Source organism: Artemia sp. Qi Xiang Cuo, chromosome 15 (assembly GCF_049724085.1).
Source record: "Artemia sp. Qi Xiang Cuo chromosome 15, ASM4972408v1, whole genome shotgun sequence".
NCBI classification, from domain to species: Eukaryota; Metazoa; Arthropoda; class Branchiopoda; order Anostraca; family Artemiidae; genus Artemia; species Artemia sp. Qi Xiang Cuo.
In genome coordinates this window covers 30,935,000-30,958,089 of record NC_142808.1, presented here as the reverse complement: position 1 = coordinate 30,958,089, position 23,090 = coordinate 30,935,000, and the positions used below count along the sequence as shown (strand labels likewise).

At 35.1% G+C, this 23,090-nt stretch overlaps 1 protein-coding gene across 2 annotated transcripts in view; it reads left to right on the top strand.

Moving 5' to 3' along the window:
- Positions 1–23,090, top strand: part of Zir (dedicator of cytokinesis) — a 233,248-nt gene that overhangs the window by 43,782 nt on the left and 166,376 nt on the right. For both annotated transcript variants that reach the window (XM_089101690.1, XM_089101688.1), the window contains exons 11-13: positions 3,569–3,833; positions 4,662–4,803; positions 7,152–7,346. In XM_089101690.1, the coding sequence (XP_088957816.1) occupies positions 3,569–3,833; positions 4,662–4,803; positions 7,152–7,346 (602 nt within the window). The remainder of the gene's footprint in view (positions 1–3,568; positions 3,834–4,661; positions 4,804–7,151; positions 7,347–23,090) is intronic.

Here is a 23,090-nt window from a genome sequence, read left to right as displayed (position 1 = left end):
GATTCAGCTTATCAGAGAATACTACTGTAGAGATATCAAGCCCCTATATACAAAAATGTGGAATTTTACATTTATAGCCAGAAGAAAGATCACGGATGCTTTTTTTTTCTTTTTTGTTTTTTTTTTTTTGTTCTATCTTTCGCTAGGAATGATCATATCGGACTAGTGATCCTTGAAGATTGGGAGAGGGCTCATTTGACTGAAAATCAAAAGTTCTTGTGCCCTTCTTATGTGACCTAAAATATTGGACGGCATCCAGTCCCCTTCCACACCCCTTTTTCCCCCAATGTCCCCGATCAAAATTTTGAGGTAGCCATTTTGTTCAGCATCGTCGAGAGATCTAACAGCTATGTTTTTGAGGATGACTTGGCCACCCAAAGCCCCGGGAGAAAGGGCTGCAAACTTTGCCCGTTTTTTACATATAATATTGGTTATTGGGATGTATAAAGACATTTTTTGGGGGGAGGGGTTCTGATGTTGGGGACAGGTTACATGGGAGGATCTTTCCATGGAGAACTTTTTCGTGGGGGAATGGAATTTTCCAGGGGGAGCCGGATTACCTGGTATTTGTTTAAAAATCGATTGGAAATTAAATAAAAACAAGTTTTTCCAACTGAATGTGAGGATCAGCATTAAAACTTAAAACGGGCAGAAATTGTTATGTATATGAGAGGGATTGCCGCTTCCTTGCTCTTTACAATAACATTTTTCTTTTAACTTTTAAAAAAGCTTATTATTTTAAATGCACGGTCTTTGTGTTTCAGGACTCATTCTTAAATGATTGGAACAGAAATTCAAAATTTAGGGTAGAGTGCAAGGTATTGGGGAGGGGGCAATCCCCCTCATATACGTAATAATTTCTGTTCTTCTTAAATTTTAATGTTGTTTCTTACTTTCAGTTGAAAAAACTTTTTTTTTTAATTTAATTTTGAAGAGGATCGAGACTGAACTGGCTAAGTATCTGACAGATGAGCAGTGTCATTTTCATGCACGTTGTTTGTTTGTGCAATATGTTTGTTCTTGTTTGGACAAGATTTCCACTTTACGAAAGCTCATAAAAGAAAGCATCAATTGGCGATCTAAACTGCACACTGTATTTATGAATTAAAGGAGTCTTTTAGCTTCATTGACCTTAAGACTCTGTGGAAAATTTTGCGTTACTACAATATTCATCATATAAATATTAGTATACTCTTGTCACATTGTAGAGATTAAATAAGAAAAACAAATCACATGAAAATAGAGCGACATAAAAGAACTAAAGCGTAACGAAATTATTCATTAAAGGAGGAGCTTGCCCCTCCTCAACCCTTTTCTTTTTACGCTAAATTTTATTGTGCTTTATAAATACTCGCTCTTCAGACTCAACGGCATTTGTGTTTAAGCAGTTGTTCTTAAAGCATTGGGACAAAAAGCCCAACTATAGTGTATAGAACGGTGGTTAAAGTGGGGACAGTGTGTCTCATAAACGGAATAATTTCCGCCCGTTTCAAAATTTAATGTTTATTTTCATTTGAAAAACTTTTTTTAAATTAAATTTCTATTCGTTTTTAATCCTATGCCCAAATTTGCACTAAATGTGAGGAAGGCTACAACACCCTGAAAAACTACTTTTCTGACGAAAATGTAACTTCTGCATAACAATACTTCAAGATCCTGGGCCCGTTTTCTGTATTTACTTTTCAAAATATAGTGTAATTGTCCAAAATAGACTACCATCTCTGCGACAAGAGGGGAGCTTATGTAGATTGGATATATATACTAGGTATATTATAATCACTCCGTGTTCACTTTATAAAACATTGCCTTCAATTTTTCCTCAAATTCTTTCTGGGATTTCCGGACGGTATCTATTATTGAAAAATTCTTAAAATGCTAGGTAGTATTCGAATTTATTTTTCAAATTGTTGATGAATGGGCCTCAATTTTGTCGCTGTTGCGGTAGTTTTGACAGTTTCTTTTATATGGTCGTTTCGCACATTGATGACTTCTAGTTTAAGGGTTTCAAAAAACAAACTCTTTTGATTATAAACCAGTAAAATGTTTTACTGGCCGTTATCTAGCATTATCTTGGTTGAAATGACTGGTTATCAGTGACATTATTTGATAACTCAGCTGACTCCGCTTCAGAAATCCCCAACGTTCAAACAGAAATGCAGTAACAGGAAAACCGAATGTCGTTGTTCGTAGCAACTTAAGCTAACGAAGAAAAATAAAACTAATATTTTTTTTCTGGTCCAGAATGGCCAAATGTCAGTGTTTTTGTGCCTACCTAGCCTTTCGGTGATCAACTGGCCGACATTGGAAGAAATTATTTTCACGAGGAACAAAGATTGCACACGCGGTCACGAACTCCAAGGCAACATTGCGTAGGTAGCCACCTGTGTTGAAAACTTCATTAACTGAAGGGTATCGATTTTTCTTTGAGCTACAGGCTCTCTATTAAAGACCTTCAAGGCCATGATATATCAGGCAGCTGTTGAAACTTGCCCTGTATTGACAAAAATTACTTCTTCGTGTTTGCTTCACTAATTTGGTTGAGCGTCATGAGGCTCTCTTGCAGGAACTGTAATGACGCTTGTCTTTTCTGTACAAATTTGTGTGGCAGCTAGGCTGAATTAATCGCTGACCATTTTAGCCTCAACTGATAGAACAGTGTCAGAGGAAATTGCACAGTTTCATGAAGCACGGATAACTATAAAATGGCTTGAGCTTTTGTCTGTGTTTAGGCTTTATTGCAGATTCTGTGACAACAGCTGCGTCTGCTGCTGTAGATTCGGCTGATAGACAGGCACAATATTGTATAATTGTACAATTCTTCGCCCTCAATTTGATTGGAGATTGCTAGGAGAAAGGGTGGATATATTTTGTAATATTAATGAATTTGACCTTGTTAAGTTAAATGAAACTAGAAAGTTTTTTTTAGGAAAGCCTATCGGAGGTCCTTAGCAATTTTTGATTTTCAACCACTTTGCCTATAAACTAACTGGAAATCTAAAACATGGATAAAAGTAGGACAGGGCCGTATATAGGATTTTTGTGGGGGGGGGGTGTACAAAAACGCATCAAAAATGTGTTTTTATGCATATTATTATGTTTTTACGAGTCGGACAAACATTTCAGGGTGAGTCCAAACTCCCTAACCCCTCTTCTAAATACGGCCTCGGGGTAGGTCGAGAAGGAAGTTATCTTTAAGCTGAGAAATCAATTGAGGCGTAAGCATCATCACATTTGAAATAGCCAACGCAGTCGTGTTTCTGATCAAGCCTATTTTACTGATCAGCGTAAGTGTACTTGCTACTGGTCTTTAAGTTTTATCATACTACTCAGTACTGCGAATGGTGTATTCCATTCAATTATTTTTCTCTGCTCTAACATTGCTGATAATAGTCAAAACCTATTCAATTTTTTCAAGTAAACACTTCGCCTAAAAAGCGGAATGCATTTATAATTTTCTTAACAGGAGAAGCTAACATTGACTATAATTAGAGATAAGTATTTTGCTATATATTCATGGCTAAGAATGCTATCTTCCTTGTCATTTTGAATATTACATTTTTAATTCTAGATGAGCATGTCCGACCTACAAAAGATCTTGCTGAATTCCCACCAAGAGAGATATTAGTCCCACATCAGTTGTATAGAAATCTGTTATTTATTTACCCAAAGAACATAAATTTTACTAATAAACCTGGATCTGCTAGAAATGTTGCTGTTAAGGTTCAGCTGTTGCCCACAGATAATGAAAATGATGCACTGCCAGTTATATTCGGGAAGTCATCCTGCCCTGAATTTACTACAGAATACATTACGTCAGTAACTTATCACAACCGGTAAGTTTTTTTTTTCTAAGCAGTTTAGAACTATTTTTAGTTCATATAAGCTAGTTAATGCTATGCATTGTTTTTTTTTTTTTTTTTTTTTTATCTTTTCAAAAAACGTGCTACAGTTTTGGGTCTTTAGCTCCAAATTAGTATTTATAAAAACTACGGCAAATTATTTTTATATTATATGCTAATTATTATTGATATTTTACTAACAGCACATAAGTTTTATCTAGATTATTCATAACTGTCAGAATAATTCATTTTTTTGGGGGGGGGGGGGTCAATACTTTCAGTAATACTTTAAGAAAATGTTTAGGCAATATAAAAATACTTGGGATAGTAGCTATTTAACTGCAACTTTTGGAGTTGAGCGAATGGTTAAGAAGTTGGGTGGAATATGACAATGTGATTTAGATTTGGCTAAACTTTCGTCGCACGAAACAGATCTTTTCATATGTAAGGTACAAGGCATGGTTACTATAGATAAGGAGGAGATGGGAGGGGAGGCAACTAGTTGATTGTAAAGCCGATGTTGAGTGAAGCATAGATAAGTAGAATTTGAGAATCCTCTCTAATCGAGAGATTGATTCTGGCCGATTGAGGCCACCTCCACAGCAAATACTTCTTTAAGTGGTGTAGATTTGACGTGCCTGAGTGAGCCTGATTTTTTTGTGAGCTGAGCTCTACGAGGGACGCAATCTTTGGATTGTCGGTGTCATATTGCGTTAATGTTTTTTTTTGGGGGGGGGGGAATTAAATTTATCTGGCTTCTGAAAAACTCTCATGATAACTTGTTGGAGTCTATTGTGCATAACCTCCTTCATTTTAATTTAGGTGTCCCGACTTTTACGATGAAATCAAGATCAAACTTCCAGCAACACTTGGATCTGGCCACCACCTGTTTTTCACTTTTTACCACGTTTCCTGTCAGAAAAAGCAAGAGACGACGTGTGTTGAAACCCCGGTTGGATACACAGTAAGTAACACAAAAACGAAATTGCAGTTTGAATCGACATTTATGTGCAAAGGTCTCAGCGGCTTTCACGGCCACAAATTTTGAAAAAGAGGAACAACGAAGATGTTATTTGAGGGTGATAGTTGATAAAGTATCAGTATAATTGATTAGCAGAACTTTGCATTTGTTTGAACCTTACGCTGTCTTTTTAGAATAAAGGGAGAATTTCGGGGTTAAAAACTTGAAATTTTATCTAAAAAAATCACAGGAAATTCAAGAAAATTGTCAGTGAAAATAAAGATTAAAATGATAATACAATGCATTTAATATGATAGAACTCTTGATATCCATTGACGTTCAACATGCAAATTATTATGGTTTGTTGTTAATAGAAACCCGTGCCATTGACAAGGAGTGGGGGTTGTCTCAACTTTTAAATCTTCCACAAGTTCGTATATGAGATAGGACAATCCTTGAGACTTAATCTTTGAAAAATGTTTGAATTCTGACTACTTTTTTTTTTTATAGGGAGGGGGCGGGGGAGGCCCTACTATTAAGTATTTTCATACTTTTCTTCTGGACTAGATCAGTCTTATTTTTTTTTTTTACAAAAAGAATTCTTCAACTCAGATGATTTTGATTTTCAGTTCTCTGGGGGGAAAGGGCGTCTTCCAGGAAAATCAGTTTCTGCCTCTATTGTGGGCTAAATAAAGCCTGAGGGCTCGATTTCTCTTAAAGTTTGGTTCTTGGTAGGGGTAGGGTTGTCATCCAATCAGCACAGTCTGTACTTTATACTTGGGCTGTATAAACCCTAGAGACTTGACTGTTAAAAAAAAACTCAGGAATCCGTACGACTTTAAATTCTTTGTATTTGGGGGGGGGGGGTCTCCCGGAGAAGGTCTACCAAGATCCATTGGACTCTCTTTTATGTTTACAATCCATGTTGTGAATTTTAAAAATATGGTGAATGGTAACCTTATTGAAGTGCAAACAAACAGACGTTCAATTTTATCTTCTACATTTGCTTCTCTTCATGTTTATTTTCCAAGCCGTTCTGTACAATTAAATTCATTAGGGAGCTGAACCGGATAGAAGCTGCAGCTCTAGAGAATGGAATGAATGTCGCGGCGAAAAGAAAAACGAAATAGTCACTTTATCAAAACGCTAATCAAATGTTGTTCAAAATCTATTATTTGTTCTAATTTCGAAGTATGTAAGATTTATTAATTTTGAATTTAGCTTTCAAAAGCTTTGTTTGTATTCAGAGCCATCGCAATTATTCATTTTATCATCCTCAGGGATTTGATCAAAATCAATATACTGATCAAATGACTAGTAATTTGCATACAAAAAAAACAAACTACGTTTAAGCTGTCCCTTAAAAATTAGAACTAAGGTAAACTGTGTTCAAGTTTCTGAAAATTAGGGAGGAGGGAGGGCAGTTCTTAAAATTCAGTGCTTAAAAAAAACAGTTCTTAAAAAAAAAATTTGGCCCTAGAGCAAACCGGTCTTTCATCAAGTCGTCTCTTCCTCCTTTTTTGAGAGGCCGTAAACAAGTTTTATAAGGCAATTGCTTACAGGGTTTACAATTGCTTACATTGTTTTATAAGGCTTTTTCGCTTTCAAAAAAGACTATGTTTAGGCCATCCCTCAAAAGTTAGAACTAAGGTAATTTTCTGAAAGAATTTTTAGAACTAAGGTAATTTTCTGTACAATTTTCTGAAAATTAGGGAGGAGGGAGAGCGGTTCTTAAAATTCAGTATATCTTGAAATTTTGAAGCCCCTATATCCAAAGACAAAAAGTTATTACTTTTCCCAAGGTGCATGCCTCTTTTGTCTTTTTTTCATCAGCAATGATTATATCAAACAAATGATCGTTGAAAAAAAATGTGGAATGGTGGCAAAGTTCTGGTTTCTGCCATTTTGTGCCACGAACCAATGATTTTAGACGAACTGAAATCAAAATGCTGTTTTTTAAAAATTCAGTAATAGCCAGTCGGTATAAAACCATCAGAAAGCTACTTTCTTCTTCAAAGGGCTAATTGAAATTAATAGGTAAAGACAGAAAGAGTGGGAGGAGGGGTGGTAGGCCTTCTCGTGAATAGGTTAATTCTGCTATGGGAGTAGAACATGGGCTTAAAGAAAAAAAGAAAAAAAAAATCAGTACCGCAGATCTTAGTCTATTGTCAAAATTGGTGAGGGTGTAGCCTCTGCGGCTTTTAGAGAAAGTGCGAACTTAAGACCGGACTGACGACTACGGCATTACATTCTGTCCCAAGCTAGTATAAAAGGAAATAAATTGCTCTGATACAGATGGCCCAACCAACCAGTGCAGTATCGTTTCCTTTACTTTTTTTTTCATTTTGCAGTGGCTACCTCTTTTGAAGGATGGGATTCTCCAAACAGGAGAGTTTAATCTTCCAGTTTTATTGGAACATCCGCCACCTAGCTACAACTTCGTACCAACAGATTTTTTCCCTCCAGTCACAAGCTCAAAATGGTTAGACAATAGAAAAGGTCTCTTTACTATATGTGTCGACACGGTTTCATCTATTCATACCGAGGTAATGATTTTTTTGTGAAATGTTAAGGTTCCTTAAATTCAACTTCTAAGGTCTAAGGTCTAACTTCTAATTTCTAAGGTCTATCTTCTAATCATACAGACGGCAAATCTGCCAATGTTAGTGGAATTGAGCCCCATGTTTATTCTATAAGTACCTTCATCTGTCCCAAGTAGGTTTTTTGTTTTGTTTTTCTGTAACATTTTTCGTAGAAGGGTACCAATTGTGTGGCTTGTTTCAGTCTGGCTCAGTCGTAAGCCTTGACTTTCTTTACCTTGATGCCTAAAAACCATATACGAACATTGCTTGTAAGTTTTGTTCTTTCTCTCTTAAAAATCTAATATAAATTCCTTTTATATTAAATTCTACATTTATATATCGGAACATTTATAATTAAATTTAAATCAAAATTTTTAGTTACATAAAATTTTTATAGTAAAATGTTTTGACACAAAATCTTAATATATATCAATGTAAAAGTACACTCACTCGTTCCTCACCATTGACCATTATACCGATTATCAGAGATGAGTTGTCTGTGTTTATTGGAGAGCCAACATCTAAGAGGGAGGGGGTAAAAAGAAAGGTGGATTTTTACATTGATGCTCTTTTGCATTGGTCTTTTGGGACCGAACGAATACACTTTTGTAACAGATATGAACTTTTACCTTTAATGCCTGCGACTCTTGTTTCTAATTTTAAAATATTATCATTTATTTAAAAATATCATTTTTACGTTGATATAACGGCCAATAAGTGGTCTCTTACTATTGTGCTTTTACAAAATTAATTCCCATATAAAAATATGCTATGCTGCAAAGAGTTCTGTCACAGGAAGTCTCCCCGTACGATGGCTAGTTCATTATAAAAACTCGTTTACATTTTGCGATAATACAAAAAAACTTATATTGAGTTTTTTTTACACCCCTCACCCGTCCCCCCTAAAAAAAAAAATCAGTTCTACTTAATCATTATTCCTATAAATTCATTTAAAATTACTTTTGTGTTATTCCAATTTTAAGTCGCCATTTTATCCAATGACACTTCAAAAACTGCAAATATATGTTATTTCCATTTTTTCGTCCCTTCTAGATGTGGAATTAATTTACTACAAAAAAAAAAAAATCTACATTTCATTTTTCTCTTCAATCTCTGTCCAAATATATAATCTCAGAATCTTGCCAGGTTCTTCACTAGTTTCTACGTTTATACCTTCCCCTGCACGCAGTTCTAGTTTCTTCACTAGTTTCTACGTTTGTACCTTCCCCGGCACGCAGTTCTAATTTCTTCACTAGTTTCTACGTTTATACCTTCCCCTGCATTCAGTTCTTGTTTCTTCACTAGTTTCTACGTTTATACCTTCCCCTGCACACAATTCTAGTTTATTCACTAGTTTCTACTTTATGCCTTCCCCTGCACGCAGTTCTAGTTTTTGCACTAGTTTCTACGTTTATACCTTCCCCTGCACGCAGTTCTAGTTTCTTCACTAGTTTCTACGTTTATACCTTCCCCTTCACACAATTTTAGTTTCTTCACTAGTTTCTACTTTATACCTTCCCTTGCACGCAGTCCTAGTTTCTTCACTAGTTTTTACGTTTAAATTTTTTTAAATACACGTTGGTTTCAACGATATTCTAAAAACTCATATACACAAACAATTGTTTAAAGAAGAACCACCAAAAAGGGATTATTTTCCGAGTTTTAGATTAACAACTCGTGCAACAGCGACAACTCTTGTTTCAGTGACAGAATAACTACTGAATTTTATCATCTTCGTTAATTTGAGAGGGGCAAAATATATCCGTGTAGTTGACTTTAACTAAAATCGAGCCTTCAGTACGTGGCCTAGTGCTCTTTGGGGACTGAAATTGAGTTAGAAGCCTAATATTTCTAGGAACCAGAGGCACTTAAACTCGGAATACCAATTTACTAATTCAGGTACCCTAGGAAAGTCAATATATAAAATAGATGGCGTTATAATAACTCTGTAAGTAAAGCAGAGCCACCAGGGACACTTCATTAAAAATACATTTTTTATTAGGATCAATCTACTGATAGACAGTTTGGTTGGTTACAAGAGTTCAAAAAAAAAGAAAGAAAAAAAAACTAGAAAAATAAACAAACAAAGCATGAGAACATCACTGATTTGTGGTTTTTACAACACCCAATCCCCACCGAAGAACAGAACCTGTAACTCTTGTTATGCATCTCTACGAAAACCGTGACAAATCGATAACCACATCGGTTTATTCTAGAACTGAAACTGACTTGTTTTGTTATTTTGTTCTTGGCGGGGCTGCTGCGGTGGGCGGAATATTTAGGTGTCTGGTTTTAGACAGCAAAAGGTTTCCAAAACTCATTATCAGGATTTTGTATTTGTGTTGGAGCAACGACACCCCCTAATTCTGCCTGTGACAAAATGTAATTTAACGAGGAATTATTTTAAGATAGGGAAATTTAGAAGAAAATAAATGAATATTTTGGTTCTATGTCTGAAAACCGTCAATTGTAGTGGAACTTGCTTTAAGTCATGATGTTGGGACTGTTTTGTTGTTGGTTTTAGTTTTAATTTTGTGATTTTTAACGTCAGTTTAATTTCTTATTTATAATTACTTTATTATTTATAATATTATAATATTATTTCTTATTTATATATATTGCTGAAGACCGTCTTAAAGTAACTCCTCATTAAATTACTTTTTGTTATTTCTATTATGGAAAGGCAAGTAGGACTTACCTACTCCAAAATTTGTCATACATGCGTTAAATATGCAAAAATAGATTTTTGGTTCATGGAGAGGGAAGGGTCGAGGTTGTATATCCATGAAGACTAGTTTACAGTTTCCCCCTCCACTTCTAGCGTAAGGGTTTTAGCAAGCAATGATTTCACCGTTTGCTCGTATACATGGATGCATTGGCACGATATCAACGTAACTGTATTCGATATCCTGACAACCAAATTAAAAAATAAGGATCCCGCCTGTACCTCGTGTTTTATACAGATAATATCTTGCCGTCTGTGTTATTTTATTGATTTCACTGAATATTGAAGTCAGTAATCGCATCCTTGATATTAGATACTTGTAAACTTCTTTAATATATGAGATTAACAAAATGTCGCACTGAATATAGATCCAAATTAGATCCTATTGGGGTACCGCAAAATTGACATTTGCTTTACTGAGTGTTATTAAACTTAAAGCTAACCTAAGTTGTGTCCTTGTTGATTGGAGAATGCTTAAGATTATTTTTTTTTTAGTAACTCTGAGAAGTTGTCTTTTTAAGTGTATCGAAGTGAACAAAAATTAAACAGGAAAACATGAATCTCTTCAAATGAAAGTAAGAGCAATAATAAAACTTACAATGAACAAAAACAAAGTGTATGTTATGGAACCTAATGAAGCCTAAAAGAAAATTAAAAGCTGAGTTTTTTTTTTTTTTTGTATATAGAACATGACAATTTCTGTCCTTTCTCGTGGCTCCGAAACTATTCCGCATATTTTTTTATTGATTTATTTTGATAGCCTTATCTATAGAATATGACAACCTCTGTCCTTTCTCGTGGCTCCAAAACTATTCCGCATAAACTATTACGTATATTTTTTATTGATTTGTTTTGATATTCTTATCTATAGAAAATGACAACCTCTGTCCTTTCTCGTGGCTCCGAAACTATACCGCATAAACTATTACGTATATTTTTTATTGATTTGTTTTGATAGTCTTATCTATAGAATATGACAAACTCTGTCCTTTCTCCTGGCTCCGAAAATATTCCGCATAAACTATTTCGTATATTATTTTATTGATTTGTTTTGATAGCCTTATCTGTTGATTATGACAACTTCTGTCCTTTCTCGTGGCTCCGAAACTATCCCGCATAAACTATTACGTATAATTTTTATTGATTTGTTTTGATAGTCTTATATATAGAATATGACAACCTCTGTCCTTTCTCGTTGCTCCGAAACTATCCCGCATAAACTATTACGTATATTTTTTATTGATTTGTGTTGATAGGCTTATCTATATAATATGAAAACCTCTGTCTTTTCTCGTTGCTCCGAAACTATCCCGCATAAACTATTGCGTATAATTTTTATTGATCTGTTTTGATAGTCTTATCTATAGAATATGACAACCTCTGACCTTTCTCGTGGCTCCGAAACTATCCCGCATAAACTATTACGTATATTTTTTATTGATTTGTTTTGATAGTCTTATCTATATAATATGAAAACCTCTGTCTTTTCTCGTAGCTCCGAATTTATCCCGCATAAGCTATTGCGTATAATTTTTATTGATTTGTTTTGATAGTCTTATCTATAGAATATGACAACCTCTGACCTTTCACTTTGCTCCGAAACTATCCCGCATAAACTATTACGTATATTTTTATTGATCTGTGTTGATGTGCTTATCTATAGAATATGACAACCTCTGTCATTTCACGTTGCTCCGAAACTATTCCGCATAAACTATTACGTATATTTTTTATTAATTTGTTTTGATTGTCTTATCTGTATAATATGACAACATCTGTCCTTTCACGTGGCTCCGAAACTATCCCGCATAAACTATTAAGTATATTTTTTATTGATTTGTTTTGATAGTCTTATCTATATAATATGACAACCTCTGTCCTTTTTCGTGGCTCCGAAACTATTCCACATATTTTTTTGATGATTTATTTTGATAGCCTTGTATATAGAACATGACAATTTCTGTCCTTTCTCGTGGCTCCGAAACTATTCCGCATATTTTTTTATTGATTTTTTTTGATAGTCTTATCTATAGAATTTGACAACCTTTGTCTTTTCTTGTGGCTCCAAAACTATTCCGCATCAACTATTACGTATATTTTTTATTAATATGTTTTGACAGTCTTATCTATAGAATATGACAACCTCTGTCCTTTATTGTGGCTCCGAAACTATTCCGCATCAACTATTACGTATATTTTTTATTAATTTGTTTTGATATTCTTATATATAGAATTTGACAACCTATGTCCTTTCTCGTGGCTCCGAAACTATTCCGCAGAAACTATTACGTATATTTTTTTTTTGATTTGTTTTGATAGTCTTATCCATAGAATATGACAACCTCTGCCCTTTCTCGTGGCTCCGAATCTATCCCGCATAAACTATCGCGTATAATTTTTATTGATCTGTTTTGATAGTCTTATCTATAGAATATGACAACCTCTGTCCTTTCTCGTGGCTCCGAAACTATCCCGCATAAACTATTACGTATATTTTTATTGATTTGTTTTGATAGTCTTATCTATAGAATATGACAACCTCTGTCCTTTCTCGTTGCTCCGAAACTATCCCGCATAAACTATTACGTATATTTTTTATTGATTTGTTTTGATAGTCTTATCCATAGAATATGACAACCTCTGTCTTTTCTCGTAGCTCCGAAACTATCCCGCATAAGCTATTGCGTATAATTTTTATTGATCTGTTTTGATAGTCTTATCTATAGAATATGACAACCTCTGTCCTTTCTCGTGGCTCTGAAACTATCCCGCATAAACTATTACGTATATTTTTTATTGATTTGTGTTGATAGTCTTATCTATAGAATATGAAAACCTCTGTCTTTTCTCGTAGCTCCGAAATTATCCCGCATAAACTATTGCGTATAATTTTTATTGATCTGTTTTGATAGTCTTATCTATAGAATATGACAACCTCTGACCTTTCTCGTGGCTCCGAAACTATCCCGCATAAACTATTACGTATATTTTTTATTGATTTGTTTTGATGGTCTTATCTATAGAATATGACAACCTCTGTCCTTTCTCGTTGCTCCGAAACTATCCCGCATAAACTATTGCGTATAATTTTTATTGATCTGTTTTGATAGTCTTATCTATAGAATATGGCAACCTCTGTCTTTTCTCGTGGCTCCGAAACTATCCCGCATAAACTATTACGTATATTTTTAATTGATTTGTTTTGATTGTCTTATCTATAGAATATGACAACCTCTGTCCTTTCTCGTTGCTCCGAAACTATCCCGCATAAACTATTACGTATATTTTTTATTGATATGTTTTGATAGTCTTATCTATATAATATGACAACCTCTGTCCTTTCTCGTGGCTCTGAAACTATCCCGCATAAACTATTACGTATATTTTTTATTGATTTGTTTTGATAGGCTTATCTATAGAATATGACAACCTCTGATCTTTCACGTGGCTCCGAAACTATCCCGCATAAACTATTACGTATATTTTTTTTTGATTTGTTTTGATAGTCTTATCTATAGAATATGACAACCTCTGTCCTTTCTCGTGGCTCTGAAACTATCCCGCATAAACTATTACGTATATTTTTTATTGATTTGTTTTGATAGTCTTATCTATAGAATATGACAACCTCTGACCTTTCACGTGGCTCCGAAACTATCCCGCATAAACTATTAAGTATAATTTTTATTGATTTGATAGTCTTATCTATATAATATGACAACCTCTGTCCTTTTTCGTGGCTCCGAAACTATTCCACATATTTTTTTGATGATTTATTTTGATAGCCTTGTATATAGAACATGACAATTTCTGTCCTTTCTCGTGGCTCCGAAACTATTCCGCATATTTTTTTATTGATTTATTTTGATAGCCTTATCTATAGAATATGACAACCTCTGTCCTTTCTCGTGGCTCCAAAACTATTCCGCATAAACTATTACGTAGATTTTTTATTGATTTGTTTTGATATTCTTATCTATAGAAAATGACAACCTCTGTCCTTTCTCGTGGCTCCGAAACTATTCCGCATAAACTATTACGTATATTTTTTATTGATTTGTTTTGATAGTCTTATCTATAGAATATGACAAACTCTGTCCTTTCTCCTGGCTCCGAAACTATTCCGCATAAACTATTTCGTATATTATTTTATTGATTTTTTTTGATAGTCTTATCTATAGAATATGACAACCTCTGACCTTTCTCCTGGCTCTGAAACTATCCCGCATAAACTATTACGTAAATTTTTATTGATTTGTTTTGATGGTCTTATCTATAGAATATGAAAACCTCTGTCCTTTCTCGTTGCTCCGAAAATATCCCGCATAAACTATTGCGTATATTTTTTATTGATCTGTTTTTATAGTCTTATCTATATAATATGACAACCTCTGTCTTTTCTCGTAGCTCCGAAACTATCCCGCATAAACTATTGCGTATAATTTTTATTGATCTGTTTTGATAGTCTTATCTATAGAATATGACAACCTCTGACCTTTCACGTTGCTCCGAAACTATCCCGCATAAACTATTGCGTATAATTTTTATTGATCTGTTTTGATGGTCTTATCTATAGAATATGACAACCTCTGTCCTTTCTCGTGGCTCCGAAACTATTCCGCATAAACTATTACGTATATTTTTTATTGATTTGTTTTGATAGGCTTATCTATAGAATATGAAAACCTCTGTCCTTTCACGTGGCTCCGAAACTATCCCGCATAAACTATTAAGTATAATTTTTATTGATTTGATAGTCTTATCTATATAATATGACAACCTCTGTCCTTTTTCGTGGCTCCGAAACTATTCCACATATTTTTTTGATGATTTATTTTGATAGCCTTGTATATAGAACATGACAATTTCTGTCCTTTCTCGTGGCTCCGAAACTATTCCGCATATTTTTTTAGTGATTTATTTTGATAGCCTTATCTATAGAATATGACAACCTCTGTCCTTTCTCGTGGCTCCAAAACTATTCCGCATAAACTATTACGTTTATTTTTTATTAATTTGTTTTGATAGTCTTATATATAGAATATGACAACCTCTGTCCTTTCTTGTGGCTCCGAAACTATTCCGCATCAACTATTACGTATATTTTTTATTAATTTTTTTTTACATTCTTATATATAGAATTTGACAACCTCTGTCCTTTCTCGTGGCTCCGAAACTATTCCGCAGAAACTATTACGTATATTTTTTTTATTGATTTGTTTTGATAGTCTTATCTATAGAATTTGACAACCTCTGTCCTTTATCGTGGCTCCGAAACTATTCCGCATAAACTATTACGTATATTTTTTATTGATTTATTTTGGTATCCTTATCTGTAGAATATGACAACCTCTGTTCTTTCTCGTGGCTCCGAAACTATTCCGCATAAACTATTACGTATATTTTTTATTGATTTGTTTTGATAGTCTTATCTATAGAATTTGACAACCTATGTCCTTTCTTGTGGCTCCGAAACTATTCCGCATCAACTATTACGTATATTTTTTATTGATTTGTTTTGATAGTCTTATCTATAGAATATGACAACCTCTGTCCTTTCTCGTGGCTCCGAAACTATTCCGCATAAACTATTACGTATATTTTTTATTAATTTTTTTGATAGTCTTATCTATAGAATATGACAACCTCTGTCCTTTATCGTGGCTCCGAAACTATTACGTATATTTTTTATTGATTTGTTTTGATAGTCTTATCTATAGAATATGACAACCTCTGTCCTTTCTCGTGGCTCCGAAACTATTCCGCATAAACTATTACGTATATTTTTTATTGATTTATTTTGATATCCTTATCTGTAGAATATGACAACCTCTGTTCTTTCTCGTGGCTCCGAAACTATTCCACATATTTTTTTGTTGACTTATTTTGAAAGCCTTGTCTACAGAATATGACAACCTCTGTCCTTTATCGTGGCTCCGAAACTATTCCGCATAAACTATTACGTATATTTTTTTATTGATTTATTTTGATAGCCTTATCTGTAGAATGTGACAACTTCTGTCCTTTCTCATCGCTCCAAAACTATTCCACATATTTTTTTGTTGATTTATTTTAAATGACTTATCTATAAAATATGACAAGTTCTGTCCTTTCTCATGGCTTCGAAACTATTCTGCATATTTCTTGTATTTATTTATTTTTATAAGCTTATCTATATAATGTGACAACCTCTGTCCTTTCTCGTAGCTCAGAAACTATTCCGCATAAACTATTCCGTATATTTTTTTATTGATTTATTTTGATAGCCTTATCTGTAGAATGTGACAACTTCTGTCCTTTCTCATCGCTCCAAAACTATTCCACATATTTTTTTGTTGATTTATTTTAAATGACTTATCTATAAAATATGACAAGTTCTGTCCTTTCTCATGGCTTCGAAACTATTCTGCATATTTCTTGTATTTATTTATTTTTATAAGCTTATCTATATAATGTGACAACCTCTGTCCTTTCTCGTGGCTCCGAAAATATTCCCAATAAACTATTCGGTATATTTTATATTGATTTGTTTTGATAGCCTCATCTATAGAATAGGACAACCCCTGTCCTTTCTCGTCGCTTCAAAACTATTCAACATATGTTTTTTTGGAATAGCCTTACTTGTCGAATATGACAACCTCTGTCCTTTCTCGTGGATCTGAAACTATTCGGTATATTTTTTCTTGAATTATTTGATAGCCTTATCTATAGAATATGACAACCTCTGTTATTTCTCGTCGTTCCAAAACTAATCCATATGTTTTTTTTTGTTGATTTATTTTGATAACCTTAACTATGGAACATGACAACCTCTGTCTTTTTTTGTCTCTCCAAAACTATTTCACATACTTTTTTGATGATTTATTTTCATAGCCTTGTCTATAGAACATAACAATCTCTGTCCTTTCTCGTGGCTCTGAAACTATTCCGCATATTTTTTTTTATTGATTTGTTCTGATAGCTTTATTTATAGAATATGACAATCTCTGTCCTTTCTCGGGGCTCCAAAACTCTTCCACATATTTTTTTGGTTGATTTATTTTGATAGTCTTATCTATAGAATATGACAACCTCAGTCCTTTCTCGTGGCTCCAAAACTATTCTGCATATTTTTTTATTGATATATTTTGATAGCCGTATCATAGGCAGTGCAATCACGCTGCCTAAGTAAAAAACGATGTTGGCACAAAGTGTTATTTTTTTTTCTTTAGACAAGGGCACTTCGTATCGAAGGGGTTGTCGTAGAATCTTCGAAAGGGCTCATTCGATTGAAAATTGGAGTGGCTTGTGCCTTTTTAGTAGTCGAAAGTGATTGGAAGGCAACTAACACTCCTTCTACGCCCACCATTTCCCCAAACATATCCAATCAAAATTGTGAGATGCCCATTTTGTTCAGCGTAGTTGATTTCCAGATAGAAATTATGTTTTTGAGGAGTACACACCCCCTCAACCCTCAGGGCAAGGGTTGTAAGCTATGCCCTGGGGGCATATAAGGTTTTTATAGAAAGTGGTGTCGTAAAAAATTCAAAAAGGGCTCATTCGATTAGAAATTGAAAGGGCTAGTGCCGTTTTTAATAGTCGAAAGTGATTGGGGGACAACTAATCCCCTTCTCGACGGCCACCTTTTCCCCAAACAAATCCAATCAAAATTTTTAGATAGCCACTTTTTTCAACGTAGTTGAAAGTTCTAGAAATTAGGTCTTTGAGGATGACAACCCTCCCACAGCCCTCAGGGTAAGGGTTGTAAGTAATGCCCTGGGGGCATATAAGGTTTTTATTGAAATGTTATCATAGAAAATTCAAAAAGAGCTCATTTGATTGGAAATTGAAATGGTTATTGCCCTTTTTAATATTCGAAAACGATTGGAAGGCAACTAACACCCCTTCCACGCCCACCATTTATCCAAACACATCCAATCAAAATTTTGAGATAGCCATTTTGTTCAAAGTAGTTGAAAGGTGAGGATAACACTCCCTTCACATCCCTCAGGGTAAGGGTTGTAGGTTATGCCCTGGGGGCATATAAGGTTTTTATTAGAAACTTTGTCTTAGAAACTTGAAAAAGGGCTTTTTCGATTAGAAATTCAAAGGGCTAGTGCCCTTTATAATAGTCGAAAATGTTTGGATGATAACACCCCACTCACACCCACCATTTCCCCAAACACATCCAATCAAAATTTTGAGATAGCCATTTTGTTCAACGTAGTTAAGAAGTCCGGAAATTACGTTTTTTGAGTATGTCAACTTCCCTACAGCCCTCAGGGCAAGGATTGTAAGTTATGCCCTGGGGGCATACAAGGTTTTTTTTTATAGAAAGCGTTGTCGTAGAAACTTCGCAAAAGAATCAGTCGATTAGAAATTGAAAGGGCTAGTGCTGTTTTTAATAGTGGGAAATGATTGGAGGGCAACTAACCCCCCTCTCATGCCCACCATTTCTCAAAGCATATCCAATCAAAATTTTGAGATAGAAATTTTGTTAAACATAGTTTAAAGTTCTGGAAAGTAGGTGTTTGAGGATAACAAACCCCCCAGATCCCTCAGGGTAAGGGCTGTAATTCATGCCCTGGGGGCATATAAGGTCAACGGTTCATAGAAAGCGTTGTCACAAATCCTCAAAAAGGGCTCATTCGATTGGAAATTGAAAGGGCTAGTGCCCTTTTTAATAGTCGAAAGTGATTAGAAGGCTTGAAATTTTTATAATAAAGATCGATGGGGGTAGAATGTTTTTTTTGTTTTTTGTTTTTTTATTTTTGTTTTTCTGTTTAGACCAGGGCACTTCGTATTGAAAGAGTTGTCGTAGGAACTTCGAAAAGGGCTCATTCGATTGAAAACAGAAAGGGCTAATGCCGTTTTTAATAGTCGAAAGTGATTGGAGGGCAACTAGTCCCCCTTTCACGCTCACCCTCCCATTTGCCCATTATGTTTAAAAACTAAATGTTGTGCCTTAAGATTAAATAAAAATGCACTGTGTTAATGCTAATTCCCAATAAGGCATCTCAGCAGTATCCCAAGGACGACTGAGGGTATTATATTCAAACTTTCGGGGCTACTTCTGCTCTTAAAATCTAACCAAATCAAAATAGCGTAAGTGTATCCAAGCTATCAAGGAGGCACACTTGTGCCTCTATAAAGAGACGACCCACCACAATGTTAAGCGATTTCCGGTCCTAGCGGTCGCAGGGAGACAGCGGTAATCGTATTTTGTAGCCCAAGCTCAAACTAAGAAACGTGCAAAATTTCACCCCCCTCCGACTTTATCTTCATGGGTAAAAGTGGGCCGGAAGTTTCGACCCTCCGACCACAGCCCCGTTTAACGTTGTCCGATTGGGTTGAAATTTAGAGGTTAAGCTTTCCTAGGGCCCGGGAGTCCTTCCCTCACTCCTTCCCTGTTTTCCAAAAACCAAATATAGCCACTTAAAGTTCAAAAAAAAAAATTTCTTCTTAGCCACGCCTACAGGCCACAGTTGGCAACTGATCCGGGTGAATGAGGACTAATTCGAAGCAGAATTTCACCTGTTAGGGCCTTTTGATATTTTCAGACCGAAAAAATTATCCCCCGAATTTAGATTTACGAAAAACCTCGTTTTCCTATAAGAGCCCATGTTAATTTTTCCCACCACAGCCCCCCTTTAGCATTGTCTGATCGGGCTGAAATTTAGAGGATAAGCTTTCCTGGGGCCTGGGAGCTTATCCTCGAAATTCCCTGTCCTTCCCTCCTTCCCTGTTTTCCAAAAACCAAATATCAAGTTTTGTGGGGATTTGCTTGCGTCAAATTTCCACTTACTAAAAAACAATTACAATTGTGTCTCTTTAGTACAGCGGTCGATACTCCTGATTGTCAGGCGGAAGACCCGGGTTCGATTCACCGTCATAGTAAATTTTTTCTATACTGAATTTAAAGTTTAAAAAAGAAACTCAGTTTCTTTTTTAAATTATTTGAAAAAAATTACGTTTTCTAAAGAGTTAAAGAGGCTGAGTTACAAGTTCGACCCTTAAAACACCCTGTCGAGAAAGAAAAGAATAATACACAATCATCTAACAGTTAGTCAAGCAATAATAAGTAATAAACTGTACAAAAACGTGCAGAAATTATTTGAAAAAAAACTATGTTTTCTAAAGAGTTAAAGAGGCTGAGTCACAAGTTCGAACCTTAAAACGTACAGGGATTAGAAGGTACAGTTGGGGGGCTGCCGCTCCCCAAACCCCCCGCTTTCGCAGCCTTTAAATAAAAAAATATTTTTTAAACTGAAAGTAAGGAGCGACATGAAATCTAAAAACGAACAGAACTTATTCCGTATATGAAAGGGGCTGTGCCCTCCTCAACGCCTCGCTCTTTACGCTAAAGTTTGACTTTCTCAGAACTATTTTTTTTAAACAATAAAAACTTTAGTGTAACGAGCGAGGCGTTGAGGAGGGCACAACCCCTTTCATATACGGAATAATTTCTGTTCGTTTTAAGTTTTAATGTCGCTCTTTACGTTCAGTTTAAAATTTTTTTTTTATTTAAAGGCTGCGAAAGCGGGGGGTTTGGGGGGCGGCAGCCCCCAACTTTACCTTCTAATCCCTGTACGTTTTAAGGTTCGAACTTGTGACTCAGCCTCTTTAACTCTTTAGAAAACGTAGTTTTTTTTCAAATAATGAAAGAAAATAAACAGATATGTTTGCGAATGGTATCAAGTTTTCTATTTCAGGTCAACTAGAGGAGGTATGAAACTAAATTAAACACTACTATTTGTATCCAGATTTTTAAAAGGGTTGATGTTGTTAAAAATTGCTGAAAATTTTTCTCCAGCATACAAATAGCAGACCAATCTATAAAGTCTTGAAAAAAACGAAAAGATTTAAAGAATTATTTTCTTTTTCCCTGAAAAGAGTATGTCAATATAAAACAAACAGAAATTGATTTAAAAAAAATTTCCACCAAATAAATTTTTAAAAGAAAAGTAAAGAACTCCATTAAATCAAAAATGAGCAAAAATAAAACCAAATAATCCACCAAGCTTGAAACTACCACAAATCAACATCGATAAATAAATTAAATTAAAACGAACAGAAATTACAATAAATAAACGACTCAAACTCAAAACGAGCAGAAATTAACATGAGTAGGGCTCAAAACCCTAAGACATCCCGAGGGCCGAACTTAATTTGCACTTTACTGAAAAAAAAATACAAATGAATGCTAATTGTTAGTTCAATATACATATACTGATATTCATTAATCAAAATCTTAAAATTATTTGATTTATTAAATTTATAAAAGTAAAAACATTTACTTTTTTTCATTAAAGTGCAAATTATGTTCTGGCCTTGGGAAGGCATAGGGGTTTTGAGCCCTACTCATGTTAATTTGGTGGGCGTAAGTGGGGGGTCAATTACTCTCATCTCACTTTCGACTATTAAAATGGGCCATTTCAATTTCCTAACAAATGAGCTCTTTTTGAAATTTTTACGACAACTTTCTATTTAAACCTTATATGCCCCCAGGGCATAACTTACAACCCTTGCACTGAGGGTTCTGAGGGGGTTGTAATTTTAAAAGATCTAATTTCCAGTACTTTTGACTACGTTGAACAAAATGAATATCTCAAATTTTGATTGGATGTGTTTGGGGAAATGGTGGGCGTGAGAGGATGGTTAGTTGTCCTTCAATCACTTTCGACTATGAAAAGGGCACTGGCCCTTTCAATTTTCAATTGAATGAGCCCTTTTTGATGTTTTTACGACATAGCTTTCTATAAAAACCTTACATGCGCCCAGGGCATAACTTACAACCCTTGCCCTGAGGGTTGTGGGGGGATGGGTTGTCATCCTTAAATGGCCATCTAAAAATTTTGATTGGATGTGTTTGGGGAAAAGGTGGGCATTAGAGGAGGGTTAGTTGCCCTCAAATCACTTTCGACTATGAATTTACAATTCGACTTTGAATTTACAATCGAATGAGCCCTTTTTCAAGTTTCTACGACAAACATTTCAATAAAACCTTATATGCCCCCTGGGCATATGTTATAACCGTTGCCCTGAAGACTGTGGGGGGGAGTGTCCTGCTCAAAGGTTTTATTTCCTAAACTTTAAACTGCGTGGAAAAAAATGGCTATCTCAAAATTCTGATTGGCTATGTTTGGGGAAATCGTGGGCGTGAGAGGGTGTTAGTTGTCTTCCAATCACTTTCGACTATTATAAAGGGCACTAGCCATTTCAATTTCCAATCGATTGAGCTCTTTTTGAAGTTTCTACGACAATACTTTCTGTCAAAACCTTATATGCCCCCAGGGCATAACTCACAACCCTTGCCCTGAGGGCTGTGGGGGAGCGTCCCCCTCAGAAACATAATTTCTATCTGGAAATCAACAACGCTGAACAAAATGGCTATCTAAAAATTTTGATTGGATGTGTTTGGGGAAAAGGTGGGCGAGAGAGGAGGGTTAGTTGCATGGCACTAGACCTTTGAATTTCAAATCGAATTAGCCCTTTTTCAAGTTTCTACGACAAAGATTTCAATAAAAACTTAAATGCCCACAGGGCATAACTTATAACCCTTGCCCTGAAGACTGTGAAGGGAGTGTCCCGCTTAAAGGTATAATTTCCTGAACTTTAAACTGCGTGGAAGGGATGTTTGCTGCCTTCCAATTACTTTCGACTATTAAAAAGGGCATTAGCCATTTCAATTTCTAATCGAATGGGCCCTTTTTGAAGTTTCTACGACAACGCGTTCTATAAAAACTTTATATGCCCCCAGGGCAAACTTACAACCCTTGCCCTGAGGACTGTAAGGGGGTTGTCATCCTCAAAAACCTAATTTACAGAACTTAAAACTACGTTGAATAACGTGGCTATCTCAAAATTTTGATTGGATGTGTTTGGGCAAAAGGTGGGCGTTAGAGGGAGGTCAGTTGCCCTCCAATCACTTTCGACTATTAAAATGGGCACTAGCCCTTTGAATGTCCAATCGAATGAGCCTTTCTTGAAGTTTCTACGACAAC